At 53.2% G+C, this 19,925-nt stretch overlaps 1 protein-coding gene and 1 long non-coding RNA gene across 6 annotated transcripts in view; one reads left to right on the top strand and one right to left on the bottom strand.

Annotated features, from left to right (window-relative positions):
* Positions 1-451: 451 nt before the first annotated feature.
* LOC138390462 (uncharacterized) lies at positions 452-17,944 on the top strand. The gene is made up of 3 exons (XR_011234543.1): positions 452-527; positions 15,326-15,461; positions 17,886-17,944. It is a non-coding gene; the product is annotated as an uncharacterized lncRNA (long non-coding RNA).
* The window catches only part of KAZN (kazrin, periplakin interacting protein), a 366,657-nt gene continuing 362,978 nt past the window's right edge, over positions 16,247-19,925 (bottom strand). For all 5 annotated transcript variants that reach the window (XM_069479370.1, XM_069479374.1, XM_069479373.1 and 2 more), the window contains exon 8: positions 16,247-18,793. In XM_069479370.1, the coding sequence (XP_069335471.1) occupies positions 18,626-18,793 (168 nt within the window). In that variant the 3' untranslated portion in view covers positions 16,247-18,625. The remainder of the gene's footprint in view (positions 18,794-19,925) is intronic.

Below are 19,925 nucleotides of genomic sequence, written 5' to 3'. Positions count from 1 at the left end.
AGGAGATGTTTTTCTCTGATGTCTTTTTTTAGGCCCATGGCACAGGCACTTAGTCAGGGTGGCTATTATTGGTAACAAGGGGCCCCTCCCCTGGGCCTTGGGCACTGTTTGGCCACACCTAGAATTCGCTGCCGTGGTCTCAGTCCCGCTGCGAGCCTGGGGCAAAATGCACCCTGAGTTCAGCTCAGGCACTAGGGAGGGGACTGGTCTTCCTGTGGTTGTCAAGCCCGGCTGGGCAGAAATTCACTGGCGGGTCTGGGGCGGGGCGGGGCGGGGCGGGGGGGGGGAGGGGCGGAACTCTCAGTGAGCTGAGGGGCGGATCTGACCATTCTGCGCCCAGCTGGGGGGTGGGGCTGTCTGCAGCGCTTGGCTATGGTTCCCCCAGGTGAGGGCACCAAAGGGGTACCGGAAGCGGAAGCGAAGCGGGAGGAGGAAGGTGGGAGTAGCAGAGTGTGCTAGAGAGAAAGGAGACCCCAAGAGCAGGCCTTGGTAAGAAAAAGGGCCCCAGGAACAACAAAGACGGAAAGGTAAAGTGGAAGGAGGGACAGGGGGAGGCAGAGGGAGACAGAGGGGGCGCGGAGGGAATGACAGATAAGTGGACAAAGAGAAAAAGCAAACTTCTGGAGTGTGTGCGCCAGCCAGTGTGTGTTTGTGAGCGTGTGCAGGGTTACTCTGCAGGGAGCAGGCCTCAGCCCCTGAGGGAAGCTGCTTTACAAAGTCTAAAATAATGACTATCTGGCCCCTTACAAAAACCCTTTGGAGAGACTCCTGGCCTAGAGGTTCAGATGTTGGCGCCAGAATACGAGACACCTGGGTTTGAATCCCAGCTCTGCTGCTTACCAGATCACAGCAAAGTGTTTTAAATTTCCTCAACCTCAGTTTTCCCGTCTGCAAGATGGGGATGATAGTAATGCCTAATCTCACAGGACGAGGTGAGGACTAAATGAGATGATGTGTGCAAAGTGTTCAGCCCAGTGTCTGGCATAGAGTGGACCCTCAATGACGGGGGGCGTCTGTCCTCTTGTGGACTCACGTCACTGACAGTCTAGACCCGTCCTGTCCAGTATGGTAGCTACAGGCCACTTGTGCCTGCTGAGAATTTGTAATGTGGCTAGTTCACGCTGAGAAGTGCCTTAAATATAAAGGCATTGAATTTTGAGGACTTAGTACAAAAAAGACAAAAATGTAAATTATCCCATTAACTGTTCTTATATTGATCATAAAATAATATTTTGGGTATATTGGTTTAAATAAACTATCTTATTAAAATTCATTTCACTGGTTTCTTTATACTTGTAATGTGGCTGACAGAACTAAAATTCCACATGTGGCTTGCATTCTATTTCTACTGGACACAGCTGGTCTGGATGGAAGATTTTTGTTTGTTTTCTCATTTCATATCTTGCCCCGCCAACCCCATTGGTTTGGAAGTTAAACCCTCTATTGCTCTGTTTTGAGTGTGGTAGTTTTCACACTAGTCACATGAGCCACACCTGGGAACTTGTTAGAAATGAAAATTCCAGAAGCCCACCCCAGATATTCTGGAACAGAAATCTGGGGGTGGGCCCAGCAATCTGCTTTAACAAGTCCTCCAGGTGAGTGTGTTGCATGCTGAAGCTCTAAATCCACACTGCCTGTGGTTACCCTTGAAAACGCACTACACACATATTTAACTTAACAAAACCTAGAGGTGATCAGTGTCTTAATGCCCTGTCCCAAATAGTAAGAATTATTTAAAACATTTTAATTCTGATCACTCCCTCGACTTAACGTGCTACCACGTCCAGTATTTTAATTCTATCCTTTTTCAAAACTCCATAATTTAGACATTGTCATCGTGATTATTTGACATTGGTAATGTTTGCTTAAAATAATTTACCTACATGTTTAGCAATTTTTTGTTTATCATTTTTTCTTAAATCTCAGACTTTCCTTCTGGAATAATATCCTTATTCTAGAAGAACAGGATTTAAAAGTTTCTTTGATTAAAAGCATTTTGGTAGTAAGCTCTTGCAACTTTTGGTTATCTGAAAAAAGTCTACATTGTACCCTTGTCCTTCCAAGAGTTTTGTTGGGCACATGGTTTTAGGTTGCCAGTATTTTCTCTTAGCGCCTTGAAGACATTGCTCCATTATCACAGGTCTTCGTCTTTGCCAAAGAGAAGCCAGCTGTAAGTCTAATTGCTGTTGTTTTGTTAGCTAGTTTTATGATTTTCTCTTTGTCTTTAGAGTTCTGCAGTTTCATTATGATGTGGCTAGATACAGATTTCTTTTTATGTATTCTGGTTGTTATAAATTATGCTTCCTGTATCTATGGGCTCATTTTTGGATTATTCTCAACCGTTATCTCTTAAAATATTACCTCTTCTCCATACTCTCTGGGTCTCTCCTGGGATTCCAATTAGACATAAGTTGAAATTTCTAATTCTGTTTTTCCTATCTTATAACGCAGTGCTGTCCAACAGAATTTTCCATGGTGATGGGAAAGTGATATAATCTTCACTGTTCAATATGGTGGCTGTTAGCCACATGTGACTATGAGCATTTAAAATGTAGCTAGTACTGCTGAAGAATTGAGTTTTAATCTTACTTAATCTTAATTAATTCAAGTATAAATCTAAATAGCAACATGTGGCCAGTGGCTATTGCATTAGACTCGACAGCTCTAATTTCTCCTTCCTGGTTTTCATGTCCTTATTTCTCTGCATTGAATTATTGGTAATTTCCTTAGATCTATTTTCCATTTTTAAAATTCTCCTTTTAGCTATGAATATTTAGTCCGCCGTTTAACCTATCCTTTTATTATTTAATTTTCATGTTAGCGACTATATTTTTATTTCTATAAAGTGCTATTTGATTTTTTTTTTTTCAAATTTTCCTGGTCTTTTCAGATAGTTTCTTGCTGTTTGCTCATGTCTATGATTTTATTCTAAATTTATTTAAGTATTTTGTGCATAATTTTTGTATTTGGTATTGACAATTACCATATCTGAAAAGACCTTGGAGGGTCTAAATTTGCTGTTTGTTTCTGCTGATTCTTGCTCATGCTGAACTCATATTTGATTTAATTATGAGAATCTTTAGGGCCTAAATAGCAGACGCTTTTCTCCACAGAGGATTTACATTTGCTCCTACCGGGGTCGAGAGCAGACAGACAGGGAGAGGGGGTGAGACCTGGGGCCACTTCATTCCCCTTCAAGAGACCCTGGTTGACTGAGAGTCTCGGGCTCTGTGCTCCCACTTTGCCGCGTCCCGAGACTTCCTCCCTGCTCACAGTCCTGTTGTCAGCATCTGCAGCCGGGACAGCCTCACTGTCTGCGTTTGGTGATCACTCGCCGCCCCGTTCTGGTGTCAGTGCACAGCTGTTTTGTTTTTGTCTGTCTCGAGGATTTCGCTTGCTTTTTGTGAGGCTGGTGATGCATTAAAAAGTATGTTTTATTCCAGATCTATTGGTTTTATAGAGGTAGGCCTTGCAGAATAGGTCTTCCTCCTAACTTCCCTGAGGGGACATCCATCCCCTTGCTGTGTGCACTGTCACCCAGCACTCTGCACGTCCTGCTGGCACTGCCGGCGCGTGGGTCTGTCCATCTGCCCTGCCAGACACTAAGTCCCTGAGGCCAGCCAAGTCTGTTCATATTATCATTGCTCAGGCCTGGTACGTAGCGATGTTTGATGTCATTAGTGCTGGCAAAAGCCCAGGTTATGGGAGGCACCTTTCTTCCCCTCTCTCCCCAGCTCAGCCCTTCCTTGTTCTAATCATTTTTATGCCCAGTGAAGATGAGATCCTTATGCACTTGGGTATTCCCATGGGAGCCTCAGTTTCTCTTGCTCTCCCGTAGGGATAAAAGGGCAAAGGGCGCGTTTCAGGTGGGAAGTGAGGCTCAGAGAGGTCAGTTGAGGTTTCCAGCAAGTTAATGTGGGAGCTGGGCCTCGACCCCAAGTTCCCTACCTCCCAGCGTAGAAGAACCCACGTAAGCAGCCCGCTCCCTGTTCTCGGATGCTCATGCGTGGCTGTAGGAGAACATGGGCAAGGATTGCTAAAACTGGCGAGAGGTGGGGTGGCGAGGGAGGTGTGGGAACCTGCCCTCTGGGGCTGGGAAGTGGCTCCTGGCCCTGCCTGCCAAGCTGGGGATCTGGGAGCCTCACCACGAGTCAGAGTGAGAAACAGACACAGAGAGAGACAGAGAGACACAGACTCCACGGGATCCAAAGTCCTGCGATGGGGAAAGAGGCCTATGGGGACATGGGTGTCCACCCTTAAATTGGGGCCTGGTTTAGGGGATGATCTAGCAAACACCAAGGTGCCTGGACACTGGTTATGCAATCAGGGACACTGATGCCTAATGCCCACTAAGCAATGGTAGGACAGGTGGCTTGGAAGGGCACGATGGAAGGATGGTGGACTTTGGCGGAGGTGAGCCCTGGCTGGATGGCGGATGCAGCGTGATGCTCAAATGGTGTTGTCAGTGGGGTGATCTGGGGTGACCAGGCAGGTTCAGAACCCTAGGACTAGAAGGTGGCTTTAAGGTCATCTCTCCGTCCCTTTGCCTTGGGGTAGGACCTTCACGTAGAGGGGGGAGCCCAGCCTATTCGTTCTCAGCGTGGTCTTTGGACCAGGACATCAGCTTTAGGGAGCTGGTTAAACACGCAGAGGCTTAGAGGTAAAGAACTCAGCTGGCAAATTCTCTGCTCCCCAACCTGCCCAGAGAGCGGGCAGCCCTCGCTCCTCGCCCCCGGCCTCAGGGAGGTGGCGTTCTCCACCCTGCCCCACTCACCCCTGACCTCTGCTTGCCCTTGGCAGACACCCTTGGCAGCAGGACTTAGAGCTCGGAAAGACCCTAGGCTCCTTGTGGGAAGGACTTAGAGCATTTTAATAACAACTTTTTTCACCATTTAAAATTTTGAGCTATACCCAGCTGGTGGCCTGGGTGACTCAGGCCCGGGACTTAAGGGGCTCCTTCGAATGCTCACAGCATCACAGACTTTGGCACCTCCCTGCCACCTACTTCCTGGGGTTAACGTGTGACTAGATGCAGAGCTCACGGGAGCCTGGCGGGCAGCATTAGTCACCGGCGATGCTCTGTGTCCCTGAGGGGGAGGAGGCCAGGTGCGTCGCTGTACCTGGCTGGGTCTGTTGCTATCTCACAGGGGCTCAGACAAACAGCAGGCTGAGCACTCGGGCCCCAGCTGCCATCAGGGCGGAGTTGAGGCAGGGGGCTTAGTGAGGTCGGGCAAAGGCTCAGGGGTCCCCTGCCGAATTCCATCCCTCCGGAGTCTCCGTTGCCTGTCCCTGTCTCGCTCGGCTGCGCCATCTCCCACCTGGAGCCCTCAGCCACCTCTCACACCCTGACACCCTTCCTCTCTGTCCTCTTCAGGCCCAGAGGGACTTATTTTTAAAAACTGTATCTTCCCAGGGACCTCTTCTGCTCAACATTCTTCAATGGCTCCCTGGGAAAGTCCAAGTTCCTTACCGTGACCCACAGGCTCTGCTTGACCCAGTCCTGCCAGCCTCACCCTCAGCCTCCGACCCCTGGCCTTGCACCCTGGGCTTCCCGCATTACCGCCAGCGGTGCTCTGACTGCCCCGTCTGCGGGCTGCACCGCTGTTCCCTTGGCAAGCCCTGTCCGTGCGCTCCCTGGGACGTGGGAACCTCCGCCAAGTCACACGCTGAGCCTGCGGCCCCGGGTGAGGTGCTGGGAGGCGTTTTGCCTTCCATGGGATCATCTTAAATGATAAATGCAAACTGCCCGACCTCTGACCTCCCTCCAAAGGCTTCGCAACTGTCTCCTGGAAAGTTCCTAAGCCATCGGTGGGCGACTTTAAGTATTTATTGCACAGGGGCCAACCGAGGAACAGCAAACGTGTCTCTAATTTCCTTCAAAATGAAGACGGCCTTGGGGAGGCCTGTGGCGGGGGTGTTCTCACCCCCTGGATGCCTAGAGGGCAAGATCGGGGCGGTTTTGGCTTTTACGGTCAAGTGTCCTGAAACACATACCTGGTGGCCCTGTCGCCAGCTGACAGCCAGGGTGTGATCACCAGGGGTCAACGACCTTCTAGAATCCATGAATATGTTCAACAGACCCACAGCACGGGGCGAAAGCCCTCGGGAGTTTTCCCCACTCTGTGACTACATCCGCTCTGCTTTAATGGTGACCCCGCCCCTCATCTGTCCCCCGCTAGTGCCAGAATTCTGGAAACCAGAGAACAAAGCCTCATTCTAACAGCTTGTAGTTTTATCAGCTGTAGTCCTATCTGTCTGAAAGTGTAATGCAATAGTCTGTTGGACCCCAATTCTTGCTTTGCTCCATCTCTCCCGTCTCCTTGGGCTGTTTATGGCACCTCTCTGAACCTCAGTTTCCTCGTCTGTAAAGCTGAGACAAGAATACACACTTCATGAGACTTTGGTGAGGACAATGTTAGGATGATTTATGTGATGTCATCATTTACATTTGCATTCTTAGCCCTTAGCCCTAAACCTGGCGTATGGGAAGTGTTCAGCCAGTGTTTGTTGAATGACTTAATGAGTGTATGTAAAGTGTCTACCACATGCCTAGCACAGTGGGCACTCAGTAAATGTCAGCAAGTCGTTTCAGACTGTCCTCTGCCAGCTTTCATCACAGCCCCTGATCCTCCCTCTGCCCCTGCCACGAACCCAGTCTTTTTCCTCAGCCCTCCTTCTGACACCCTCTCTGCATCCCTGGGCCTCCGGGTTGCAGCTGCTCTCCACACTGATGGCCAGTGCGGCCTCCTGGGACTTCTGGGAGACTATGGCATGACCGTTTTGTCAGGCCCATGGGCACCTTCACCTGAAGGTGAAGCCCCACCCTCCATCTGTGAGTCCCGAGACTCTGGTAGAGTCCGTGAAAATGACTGAGGCACCGGCCGCAGGAGGCTGTGCAGCCCTGCTCAGAATGGGCTGCGGGGGCAGGGGCTCAGGACTCCTGCCAGGACTGCAGGCCTCGGAGGGCAGCCCTGAGTGAAGACCCTTCCCCTCTTCCCCGCCTCTCCCCTGACAGCCCAAGCCCTGGGAACAGAGAAGGGCCCGGAGCCTGCTGCCTGGCGGTCAGGGAGGGAAGGGCAGGAGGGCCCTGTGGGGAAGGAGGGCGTGTGCCAAGTTGGGACGAGCACCTGTTGCCGGGCAGGCCCTGGCTCTGCAAACAGGGGGAGGCCAGGACCACCGGGGCTGGATGTGCCCACAGAGGAAGAGAAGCCAGGACCCAGGTGGCAGAGCCGTTGGCCTGGAGACAAATTGGGGCCATGGAATTTTTTCTTCCAATGGACACTACATTTTAAAACATGAGTTGTCAATGTTAAAGAATTGGAGTGTATCATGTGACATTTTGGGCCTCTCTTAAAAAATCAGGAGATCTGGAAGCGCTAAGCTGGCATCTCCCCTAGGCGGCTTCACTGGCGCTGAGCACGGCTGCTGCCTTTCTTCTTTTTAGAGACAGGGTCTTGCTCTGTCACCCAGGCTGGAGTGCAGTGGCGTCATCATAGCTTACTGGAACCTTGAACTCCTGGGCTCAAGTGATCCTCCTGCCTCAGCCTCCCGAGTAGCTGGGACTACAGGTGTGTGCCACCACACCTGGCTAATATTTTTAAATTAAAAATTTTTTTTTTGTAGAGATGGGATCTTTCTATGTTGCCCGGCTGGTCTCTTGCTACTGGCCTCAAGAAATCTTCCCGCCTTGGCCTCCCAAAGTGCTGGGATTACAGGTGTGAGCCACCACTCCTGGCCAGCTGCTGCCTTTCAGCGGAGAATGTGCTGCCCCCATTGTGACCACTTTACTGACTCACCCATCTGCTGGGACCCTGCAGGCGTCTGAGTTTGGAGCATAGTTGAAATGAGGCATGTAAGCGCCCAGCTCAGTGCTGGCGTACGGGCGGGTTTGCAGAGGGGGGTCCTTGCCACTGTTCGCAGTAGGGTGCTGACCTAAAACAGCAGATGGTAAAAGTAGCTCTGGCTGCACCGTGAGGCCGCACAGCCAAGATGGCTAATGCCTGTCTGTAGCTTTACAGTTGGTGGCGTGAACCCACTGCACCCTGGGACGGGGACTCAAGGTTCGCTGAGGCCCATTTTACAGATGAGGAAAGTGGAGCTCAGAAAAGCCAGTCAGTTGTGCGCAGAGGGCACAGCCCAGACTCAGAGCCGGTGTCCTCTCTGGCCCATGCGTCCCCTCGTGTGCGCCTCCTGCGGCACTGACACATCTCTGCATTTTTTATTTCATTTTTGCAACAGCCGAGATGTTTTATCGTCATTTTAAGGAGGGGAAAACTGAGGCTCAAAGGGACCCAGTGGCTGGCTGAGGGTCACATCGCCAGCATGGACTGACTCAGGGACTGAACCCGAGGATCTGGCTCCAAAGTCTGGGCCTTTCCTCGTGCCCTGCCCTACGGGAGGCTGGTGTTTTTTTTTTTTTTTTTTAAATCAGTTTAGCTGGGCTCAGGCTGTCGCTAAAATGAGTGTGTGTTTCTTGCACACACACAAAGGGAGGGAGGACATTTGGAATGGATTCACGCACCCGAGCTGCCGTCGGTGACCTGGGCCTGTTATCTCTGACCCTCCGCTCGTGCACAGGCCCTCAAGGTCCCTCTGGATTGTCTCGAGCCTCCTCCCTGTCACCACAGCTCTGGCCCCTGCAGTGACAGCTGTCAGAGGCTGCCTCCTCCCCTCCTGGCCCACATGCCCTGGCCCACGGGCTCCACGCTGTCCCCAGGGACACCAGCCGCCTAACAAGGAAGGAAGCTGGCTCTGTGCAGGCATGGAGCCAATTTGGATGTGACTCTGACATGTCCGGCCTGTCCCAGAGAAAGCAATTAGGCAGCTCAGAGCCACCAACGAGTGACAAGGCACCTTGGAGGGCAGGTGGGGCCAGATGCCCTGGCAGCGTGGGCGTGCCATCCCCCCCGGGGCCCTGTGCCAGTGGACTCAGCCCCTCTGTCTTTACCTGGGACCTAGGACAGCAGCCAAAGAACACCCCGGGACTGGCATTTCTCAGCCCATCCATGGGCGCTTATCTGCCTTTGGCAGGTGCTGTCCCTGCCTCAGTTGCTTTCTGAACAAAGGGGATGCCGAGATAGACAAGCAGCAACCACACCTGGCCTTGTGAGTGGCTCACCTCACTGCTGGAGACACAGGGATCTCACACAAGCCACAGGGACTTCCTGTGGCTAAACAATGTCAGGTTGGTGGCATGCTTCGAAATCTCCAAAGAACAACTGACTCAGTACCAGTACAGAATATTGGAACTAAAGGGGCCCGAAGAAGTCATCTGTCTCAATATTTCCCAGACGGTGAGCCACCGAACAAGATGAAAATGCATGGTTCTGTGGTCACATAAGTTTGGGAAACACTAGATAGGAAAATGTGAAATATGTTTCTTCATTGCAGAACTTGTCAGAGCCTTGATAAACTAATGCATCATGTTGATCTCTAAGGGATAGAGACACGATGCAACATTTCTAAAACTTATTAGCTGGGGGATCTTTCCGCCCCCACCAGCTGAATCTTACGGTCTGAAACAGCTCAAGGCACTGGCCAAACTGGCACCAGTTAGGAGCCCTGGGTTCTAGAACTGGCTCAGATGCTGATGCCCTGCGGGGCTGTGGGCAAGCCCTTCCCATCTGCAGCAAGAGGGGAGTGGGTGACAGGCCCCTGGGAGCCCTCTCAGCTCCTAAACTCTTGCTTCCTCTGGTCTCATACCTGGGCTGGCTCTGGCAGCTGGGGCGAGCTGCTGAACTTACCTGGGCCTCAGTCTTCCCACCTGTACAAAGGGGCCTGGCCTGCCTGCCCCACGGAGCTGGCGAGAGGCTAAATGAGATCACTGCCATCGTCATCACTGTCACTAACATTTATGGCTCCCTATGCTAAGCCTTTTATATATACTGGCTCATTCCATCCCGCAGCCACCCTCAGACCTAGTATCTTATTGTCGCTATTGCACCTGTGAGGAAACTAAGGCACAGAGGTTAGGTGACCTGCCTAAGGTCACCAGGTAGCAAGGTCAGGACTGAGGTTGGACCCCAGGGAGTTTGCTCGAATCTATACTCTTCTCTCCGCTTGCCATTCTCCCTGCATCTGCTGTAAACTGTAGAGTGCTGTAAACTGTAGAGCGCGGTGACCTGGGAGGGGCAGTGCTCAACACAGTCTCTCTGTGCTTCATGCGGGGACGTGCATGGCCTTCTAGGGAGTCTCTGGCCTCATCTTCCAGACTTTCAGAGGCTGGGGGCCACATTTTCCTGTTCTCCCAGGGTTAAGGTGGGGCTCGTACTGTCTCTCGCCGATGGGTGAGCAGGGAAGTGGGGGAGCCCGGGGGAGTGACTCCTCCAGAGGCTGATGGCCTCCTGCCCTCCTGGAAGCAGCTCGGAGGCCGTGGAGGGAGCTCAGAGAGGACCTGGCCCTGGTTTCCTTCCGTGCTGCTGCGACTGATGCTGCTCACCCTTTGCTCAAATGAAACCGTAGCCACAAGCTGAACAAACCGGAGCTCGGGCTAAAGGGCAGGTCGGGGAGGTGGCCTGTGACACAGCTTGCCTACCGCCTTAGATCTCCTGATCCTAAGACTCCATAGGCCACAGGTGGACAACCACGGCCCTGGTCTTTTTAGAGAGACCCAGAGAGGGGGACTGACTTGCCTGTGTCACACAGCGAGTCCCTGACCAAGCTGAACACCGGGAGTCCAGCGCCAGGTTCGCGGGGCCTGAGGGTGCTGGGCTGGGGGCCGTGGGGCTTCCGGTGGAGAAGGCCGGGGCTCCTCAGGAGCCCGAGGACAGGGTGGGCAGAGGCCAGGGGCCCCTGTAGTGGCTCCACAGAGACTGCGTCCCCGAGTGCAGCCTGGGCTGGCTCGCTCCTGGCTCAGGGTTTGTCCTTGGTGTCCATGGAGCATCACTGGTCCCAGACTGAGGCTGGCAGGGCCACCTGATGCTTGCAGAAGCCTCGGTCACCACAGGTCAGGGGGCGTGGGATGGACGTCCTGCTCAGAACTTGGACCTCACCCAGGTTTGACTCCTGCCTCCTCCGCCTTTCCCTGGCTGTGCGCCTCTAGGAAAGTCGGGGAACCTCTCTGTGACGCCAGCGGGGGGTACGGCGGCAGGCTGCTGAGGCCGGCTTGAGGCGGCAGAAACTCGACGGTGCCAGGCCCTCTGCGCTCGGCTCCGCGGGGCCAGCAAGGCCCGAGCGGCAACCTGGGTCTGGCCTGCGTGTGGTTCCTCCCTCACGGGGGGACCCTGGGGCTGCCCAGGAAGGTGGCGTCCACCTACCTGAGGACGTCCCTGGCAAGTCTGCACTGTCCCCCACGGCCACGAAGCTGCCACTGCCCCATGGAACCTCCCGCGAAGGAGCCCACGCTGGGAGCTTGTTCTGCAAGTACACAGACCCCAGGGCCCCAGCCTCAGACCTGGCTCAGTAGTCAGGGGACGGGGCCCGGGAATCTGTGTCTGTAAAACCCAAGGCTCGGTCAGGTTTGATAGGTACTGGTGTGGTGCTCAGACCTCCGCGCTCTCCTTGCTTTCTTGCTCACTCTATCACTGGACCCTCCACATGGACCCTTACGTGGACGTCCAGAGTATAAAACAGTAAGCACAGAGCTCGAGGCTGAAGGCGGGCCGGAGCCCTGCCTGCTGGTTCCTTCACCAGCTGTGGCAATTTCTTGAGGGAACTGAGGAACCCCGTAGGGTTCCATGGAACACAGTTTGCAAACCCCCTATCTATTCCCCTCTCCTCCTCTTTTGGATTGAGAAGCTGAGCCCTAAAGAGCTGGCCTAATCAGGGTTTGGCCGCCTCCTACTAATGAGGCTTTCATTCTGGAGGTCTCAGAAGCTTTCCGTTCATCAGCTGACCCTGATAAGGAAGGAACTGGGGGCCAGTGGTTGGCCTGAGATGTGTAGCAAAGTTACCAAAACCCAGACGCTGGAGCCAGACTGCTGGGGCTGAATCCCGGTTCTGCCTCTTCCTAGCTGTGCGACCTGGGGTGAGAACTTCACCTCTCTGTGCCTTGGTTTGTCCATCTGTAAAAGGGAGATGATATTTATCTTGAAGAGCTGTTGGAAGGATTATATGAGCAAATATCTGGAAGGAGCTTAGAATAGTGTGTGGCACAAAGCAAATGCTCCAGGAGAGAGGCAGGACTTACTGCCCGCCCAGGCTGGCCCTGGGCTCTGAAACACTTTGCATAAATAATGTACCACTTCTGCCTCAAGAACCCAGCCCTAGGCAGCCCACTTGCATGGTCCAAATCTCCCCATGGTAGCCATGGCAGACAGTGTGGTTCCACTTAGACTCCAGGAAGACAGGATGCTGTCAGGGCTGGTGGCTCCTAGGGCCACATGCTTCAAGCCCTCCCTGTTCCAAGGCAAAGCAGTCCGGATTCTCTTCTCTAGCGACACCGGAACTGAATCTACACTGAGGACTGGTGCTCACAGACCCCGGTAGCTGGGGGAACTTGGGGTTCACATGGCCCAATGCCTTGATTTTATCCCGAGGGACAAGTTTTGATTGAGTCACCATTGGGCTCAAGACATATTAAACTGCTTCCACACTTTTTTTGCTGCCTCCCATTGAACTTAAATCCACGTGTCACAAATCACAGGGAACACAAATCATGGGGCCAGCCCTAAACACATTCAGCTCTCATTTCTGAGCCTACAAGGAGGGGAAGGTTATTATACCCATTTTACAGATGAGAACACTGATGCTCAGGTTAAACAACTTGCTTGAAATTGGATGCAGGGCCAGAGCTGGGAGTGATTATCCAGGTATGGCCTGGAACCCACTGGAGGGCTGCAAGGGCTCTCTGGACAGGGCACACATGACTTCCCAAAGGCAAATCTTTCCTTTGAGGATTCTGGGAGCATGGCATGTAATGTTATAGATTTTCTGGTATTGGTACAATTCACTGCTACTTACTGATAACCCATTAACAAAGCAATCAGGGATTTCCAAATCCTGAAACTTAGAAGTGCAAATGAGCTACCGGCCAGTGTTTTCTGGGGACCCTGGTTCAGGAGTGTGGCTTTGGCACACAGCCTGGCCGTGTCACCAGGCTCTCTCGGGCATGTGCTGGGGAATCGGAGGTCCCGCCATTTGTGGGAAGACTGGGTCAAGATTCTCAGTGGCTGCTATTCTCATCCTCCTGGGACCCTTTTCTCACGGATTTAGTTTGTTGTCCCGTGGAGTGCGGTGCTGCGTATTTGCATATTCGCGTACTTTCCAGCGACCGAGCCTTACGCCATCATGCATTCATGGTTCAGGTACGAACCAGGTTCAGCCATACCCCAGCTCCTATCCCAGACTTATACCCTCAATTTGCCTGCACGGTGACACTGTATTGGTGATGTGTTATGACTGATATTTAAATAACTTTTCATGTACAAACTTCTAAGTTATTTTTAAGTTTACAGGGCATTATTTTATAATGTAGAGTTATGAACCTCCCTTTCTATAAGGTAAGGAATAAGCCAGTGTGTTCCCTATTGATCCTTTACTGTTACCGGGTTCTTCTTCTGCTGGGCAATGGGAACACGTGGGAGGTAGGGGACAAGGACACATTCTGCCCCACCCGGTGGGGTCCCAGTTGAAAAAGCTTACGAGCCATTTGTTCAGAGCAGATGGGCTGGGGCTGGGGAGTCTGTGAGGTCCATTTTGTGAAAATGCAAGTTTTGGGGGAGAAGGCCTGAGGGATTTTAAAAATCATATTGTCCAAGGGCTGCTGCCCCCCACGGTTCAGCCCACTCCACCTGGATTCCCCAGGTGCCATCTGGCCACAGGTGTGGAGCAGCGCTAGCCTGGGCCACAGGTTGATGCTGTGGCCAGGAGGGGCGCCATATACCTCCCCAGACGTTAGGGTGGCGCTAACCTCAGGATCCGCAGCTCTGGCGCCGTCAGGGGTTGGCTGCAGGGGAAAGGGAGGCAGTGCTGCCGCTGAGCTGACCAGGAGGAGGGCTGGGGAGCCCGTGCTGGACGGCAGCCAGTTTTGGCTCTGATCTCCCACCAGTTCCTCTCGGGGTGCGGGGTGGGGGTGGCTTTCTGGGCTGGGAGGAAAGGCTGATGGAAATAGACTCAGTCTCAAAAGTGACGCAGTGCCAGGCTGTGTCAGAGGCTACTGGGGGGCAGGGGACCGTCAAACTGGGCCCTGCTGAAGCACCAAAGATGTCCCCCAGGGGCAGGTGCCGGGCTTAGCTGCAGTTAGGTGGGGAACCCGTGGCCTCAGGGCCACCTGTGTCCCTCCTGATCCCCGAGTGCGGCCCCTGACCCAATGCAAACTTCACAGAACAAATCCCTTTGTTACAAGAATTTGTACTATAAAATTTGGATTCAGTCAACAGGCTGCACTCAAGGATCCGGAAGGCCACATGTGGCCCCAAGGCCGCAGGTTCCCCACCGCTGCTAGGGCAGGAGCTCTGCAGCCAGACTCCCCGGGCCTGGAGCCCAGTTCTGCTGTTTCCTGGCTTCATGAGCCTAGACGATTTACTTAACCTGTCTTCTTATTGATAACACAGGTTGTCGGGAGGGTTAACTGAGTTAATGTGTAAAGAGCAGAGCACGGACCGATGATAAATGCCTCATAAATGTTAGATATTATTATTGTTGTTGTTATTATTGGTTACACCGTTAGAGCCTGCCAGCATGGGTGGGAAAGCACACAGAAGGGCCACTGAATACAGCTATGCAGGTTGTGCACTGAACCCAGGGAACTAGGGCACCACTGACATTGGAGAATGGCACCTCTGGAGTAATGCAGTGCACAACCTGTGCAGCTGGTACAGTGGCCCTAGATGCCCAGGGCAGCCCTACTTCAATTTCTGACTAATAGGTGCCACTTGAAGATGGACCAGTTAGAGCAAGGTCTCAGAGAAGATTCTTTTAACAAAGGAGGAACTGTGACTTTTGAGTGGAGCCTCTATGATTTGAATAAAATGTGGCCCAGCCCTTACTACCTTCTCAAGGCACAATCGTAGTCCCAATAGCCATGACCTTGGCCAAGTCACTCCTTTCTGGGCCAGTTTTCCCCATGTGTCCAGCGTGAGGGGATGAGCTAGTTTTGGGATGACAAATAGGCTTTCTCCTTGTGCACCAAGTCTGATTGACTGGCAGTGGCCGTCTGAGGCTACATAAAGTGAGAAATCAGATGCCACTTTGGGATAAAAAGCAAGAGCTCTTCAATTGATTAGTGATGTCTGCATGGGGCCAAGGAAAGGGTAGCATGGGCATGTATGTGGCCACACTTGCCTTCCTCAGATTAGCCTTATGGTTCTTTAGAATTGCCAGAGGAGGTTTAAATACACTCCAATGCCAGCAGTATGGCCTGACATCGGTATTTTCTTTTCCTAAGGTGCGGCCAGGTTGAGAAGTGCTGGGGTAGATGACCCTGAGTTCCTTGCAGTCCTGAGCTTTCCTGACCTTCCTGATCCTGCGAATTCACCTGCGTCCTCACTGAGCGGGGATCCTCCGTTCTTTTAACAAAGGAGGTACTGTGTACTGTGGCTTTCGGTGACCTTGTCGGCATGGTCTATATATTACGTAGCCTTATGCCTTCTTCCAGCAGAGACGGGAGGGGAGTTACAAGGCCCATCTTCTACCAGCCTCATTTCCGGGGAGAAATTGTTCTCACTTGGGAGATGGAGGTTGAGAGCACTGACTGTGTCAGCGTTTGGGGTCACCTGAGTGGCCTCTTCTCGGGACACACAGTGGAGTCTTGTTGGGGGAAGATCTCACGGGGCTTGGAAAAGCCTGGCTTGCTGGGGCTTCAATCAAGGAAGCCCTGTGGCTCCCCCTCTGTCTCTCTTAAGCTATGCCGAGTCCCCCAGGGAGGCTGGGAACCTGGGGTGATGCAGAGGCCTTCTGAGGTCTGCGGGAAGTAACATGCCCCAAAGGCACAGGCTCCACCTCTGGGCCTCTGGAAGGAGCAACAGGGGAGGAGGAAGCAGATGAAAGCTGACTGCGGCCGCCGAGCTCCAGAACGCAGGGTGCCCGGCCCGGGGGCTGGTGCGTTAGGACCACAGAGCAGCCCTGGGCTGGCAGCTCCTCCAAATTATGGTCAGGGTCCAGAGGTGAGATGTTTCTGGAAGGCTACCCTGGCTCGGCCCCTCCATGGGCCCAGAATGCAGCCAGCTTTCCTCGGCCCCTCCCGTCACCCCCCCAGGACCCAGCCCTGAAAGTCCAAGGACCAGGTCGTGCGGCCTGTGCCTCCCAGAGGGGCTTAGCCTCCCACCCGGAGCAAAATAGAAGCAATCAAATAACGTAGAATTCGATAATATTTTAAAATAAGCTTTATTTAGATTTTTTTTAATATTTTATATTTGCATCCATGCCTTCAAGAAACCTTTCCCACGGGAAAGGTTATTTTCATCTAATGTTACCCATAACTCATTCGCTATTTGACGTAGTTCTCTTAAATAAATCATCCTTAGTAACTCTTAGAATTATCTCCTAATTTACAAAAACTGAAATGAAAAGGAACTACTAAATCATTACCAGGAGTGGTTGCAATCTTATTTTCTTGTAAGTAAAGGGAAAAACAATAAAAATCAACTGAAAAAGAAATGCACGGGGGAGAAAAGTATTTTCTGAACTCTCTCTCTGTAGAGAAAGAGGCCAGCCCTGGCTGCTCTCCCTCGACCCTGGGCTCGGTGACACGGCCTGGCCAAGGGAGGACAGAAAGGTCCTCATGGGTACCCTGCTTGCTCCTTCCTGTCCCCAGGACCAGGTCAAGAGGAAAGGGAGCGGCCGGCTGGGGCTTTTCTGTTTGTTTTAGATACTTTGGGGAGAAATAACCTATCCATTCTGATACAGATGGTCTGACATTTGAAATTCTCCTTGCTTCTTTTTAAGAGCTGAAAATGTTACTGTTAGCAGAAAGCGCGACTACTGTTGTCTAGAGGTGTGGACTGGGCTGTTAGCTGCAAGGATGCGCAGAAGGGGACTCGCAGGGCGACAGGAAGGGGAAATGGAGTTTTAGGCCTTGAGCGGACCTGGCTGAGCAGCTCGTGTCTCCTCCCCTCCCCCAGCGCTACCAAGCCCACGGTCCCTCTGCTGGTGGAGCCTCCTCGGGGCCAATCTGCTCCCCGAACAGGCAGATGTTCCTGCCAGCCCTCCTCGCCTGGGGTGGGGGGGCGCAGGCTGCTGTGACAAGCTGGGGGACAGAGCCTGAGGGACCCCGAGAGATTCTAAGTGTGGCTGAGGGAACCAACCAGAATGGGGAGGGCAGAGGGCTCAGGTGCCGGACACCGTGTCCTCAACAGCTCCCTGCTTGAGGTGGGCGCCTCCCCCAGTGACGCTTGCCTGGCTCACGTGCAGAATAAGCCCAGGACGGGAAGACCCAGCTGCAGGGAGGAACCTACGCTGCTGGAGGCCCCGGTGGAGCTGACTCGGGCCCAGGGTCCCCTCCTGGGTCGTACCCTGTGGATGTGCGGCGGGGGCTGTCTCCCCTGGACTCCGCCTCCCTCAAAAGACAGACCCAAAGCTGGGGATCGTGACAGTCAGCACTCTGCTCACTGAGGTCAGGTCCTGTGTGTCAGATAAATAAATATACATAGAAAGGCCTGGAGAGAGCTCTGGGTGGGAAGGGGGGGGCACTTTCATGCAGGGGCAGGAAAATGGGGGAGAGAGAAAGAGAACAAAAGAGAGAGAAAGAGACGGGGGCGGAGGGAGAGGACAGAAAAAGCAAGCTTTGAAATCCAGCGGTCCCTGGGTCCCGGCCACCCTACCCTCTATTTGCACAGTTTGGCAGCAGCATGGTACTAGAACAGACAAGTCAACAGAAACACCCACCTCCCGCCCACCCCATGGAAAAATAGACATTCCAATATTTATGTAATAATTTAGATAGAATAAGTTTTCTGCAATTGTGCAAATAAATTAAACGCAACAATTTTTTCTTTTTTTTTTTCCAGAAAGAAAGAAACGGCAACGCAATTTAAAAACTGGCAGGCCATTTAAAAAGAGCCCGTTTGACCTCTGCCAAACCCAGCCAAGACCAGGCCCCCCGGCCGGGCTTGCGAGTCTTTGCGGAGAGCGGACCTTACCCTGATGACGGTGGCATTGTGTGGTTAAAGTGACTTGGGCGCACCCCGAGAGCAGGGTCTGGTCCCACACGTTCACACTGCGGGGAGAGGGGGACATCGGAAACAGACCACATCCTCGGCGAGACGGGCTCCGGGAAGTAGCGGTTTGGACGAGGGACATTTACAAGCACGGAGTGCACAATAGTTTTGTTATTTACAAATACACAGCAGTCCTTCAAGTTTTCAAGTTTCGTAAAAAGGAGGAGGGAAGGAGAAAGGGAAAAAACAAACCAATGAACCAAACAAAAAGAAATTAAAAAAAAAACAAAAACAAAAACCTCAACATTGAAGAAAAATAATAAACCAGATTAACAACACAACTGTATCGCTCCAAAGACGACAGAGAGTTGACATGTTCACACACGGTTCGTAGTATGTACATCAATTACAGAGGTGGCGACGCAGAGGGAGGGGTTCACACTCGTGGTTTCGCCTGTCGGGGCACTCGGCCACCCCCAGCACCCACGCGTGCGCGAACACACGTGCACACGCACCCACGCACGGCCGCACACGCACCCCACGCACGCTCCACGCACACGCCCGCCGGGCACGGGCCGGGGAGGCGCGTATCACCAGTCCGCGTCCTCCTCTATGTAATAATCAGGGGCGGTACCATCAAAGAGGCCTGGGTCGAGGGACTTCCGCTGCTTCCCTCTGGCGAAGACGCGGGAGATGGAGCCGAATCCCATCTTCTCTTTCTTCTTTTTCCGTTTTTGGTCTTCAAGATCCTCTAGTGACTGAGGCGGCGGGAGCCACGGCAGAGGGAGGGGAGAAGAAAGCAGGCTTAGCCGGGGTGGAGGGCGGTGGGCAGGACGGGGGCGGGAGGCCGCTCCGAGCTAGAAGCCAGAGGGACAGGGACAGCCCCCCCCACTCACTGAGCAAACTTGGGCCAGTCCTGGAAGCCCCCAGGGGCAAGAAGAGGACCTGTCACGAGGATGTCACTACAGACCTGCAAACAGTGCCCCGTGTGTTAACAGGCAGTCAACAAACAAGAGCTGCTGTCGTCGTGTGTCCTGTTATTACTACCTAAGTTCCATTTGCCTGCACCCCTCGGGTGCTTGTCCAGGGCTTGCAGGGGGACAGCCACGCAATTGGCCACCGCTGTGGTTTTGTCCGTGATGCGAGGAGGCCCCGTCTGCGGTGCCAGGGCACTAAGCACGCAGTGAGCGATGGGGACAAGCGGGGGTGGGAGAGGCCGGAAAATGAGGAGGAAGCCGGCGCTGGAGTCAGCCAAGGCCAAGGGCCCTGCCCTGAAAGCCTGGGACACTAGACAGCGCAGCCGGTGGGAGCGGCTGGGGCTGGGTTCTAGCCCTGACTGTGTCACCACCTGTGGAGCCCTGGAGAGCCCACCGGCTCCCCCGAGATGTTCTCCTGTCTGTGACGTGGGGACAGTGGTGGTCTGCTCTGCTCTCCTGTTGGGGGTGCTACGGGGACTGGGGGTGGAGGCTGCAGACGCCAAGTACTTTATGCAGACACGTGGTGGTGTCATCCATAAAACAGGTGCGGTTTAGACTACACTTACAGTTCCCAAAACACTTCAGAATTCCCTGAATTCCAGGCCCTACACCAGGTGGATCAGAACCCCCAGGTTGAAGGGCCCAGGAATCTGCATTTGAGCCACTTTCCTGGTGGGCCCCGACACAGAGCGGTGGTACACAGACCAGCATGTGGGGCCCTGGGACTGGGGAGATGATCTCAGAGACCCTGCTGACCCTCACATCCCTGTCGTCTGTCGTCCTGTCCTCCCTGCAGCCCCTCCCCACTCTCATGACAATAGTGAAATGCTAAAAATGGTCAGAGCGTGTCTGGCAGCAAGGGGCCCAAAGAGCCCATCAGCTGGGTTAACAGGCTCTAAACAGTAACGGTCAT

Source organism: Eulemur rufifrons, chromosome 8, assembly GCF_041146395.1.
Source record: "Eulemur rufifrons isolate Redbay chromosome 8, OSU_ERuf_1, whole genome shotgun sequence".
Classification (NCBI taxonomy): Eukaryota; Metazoa; Chordata; class Mammalia; order Primates; family Lemuridae; genus Eulemur; species Eulemur rufifrons.
Note: the sequence above shows the minus strand (reverse complement) of the source record. Positions and strands in the feature narration are given on the sequence as shown.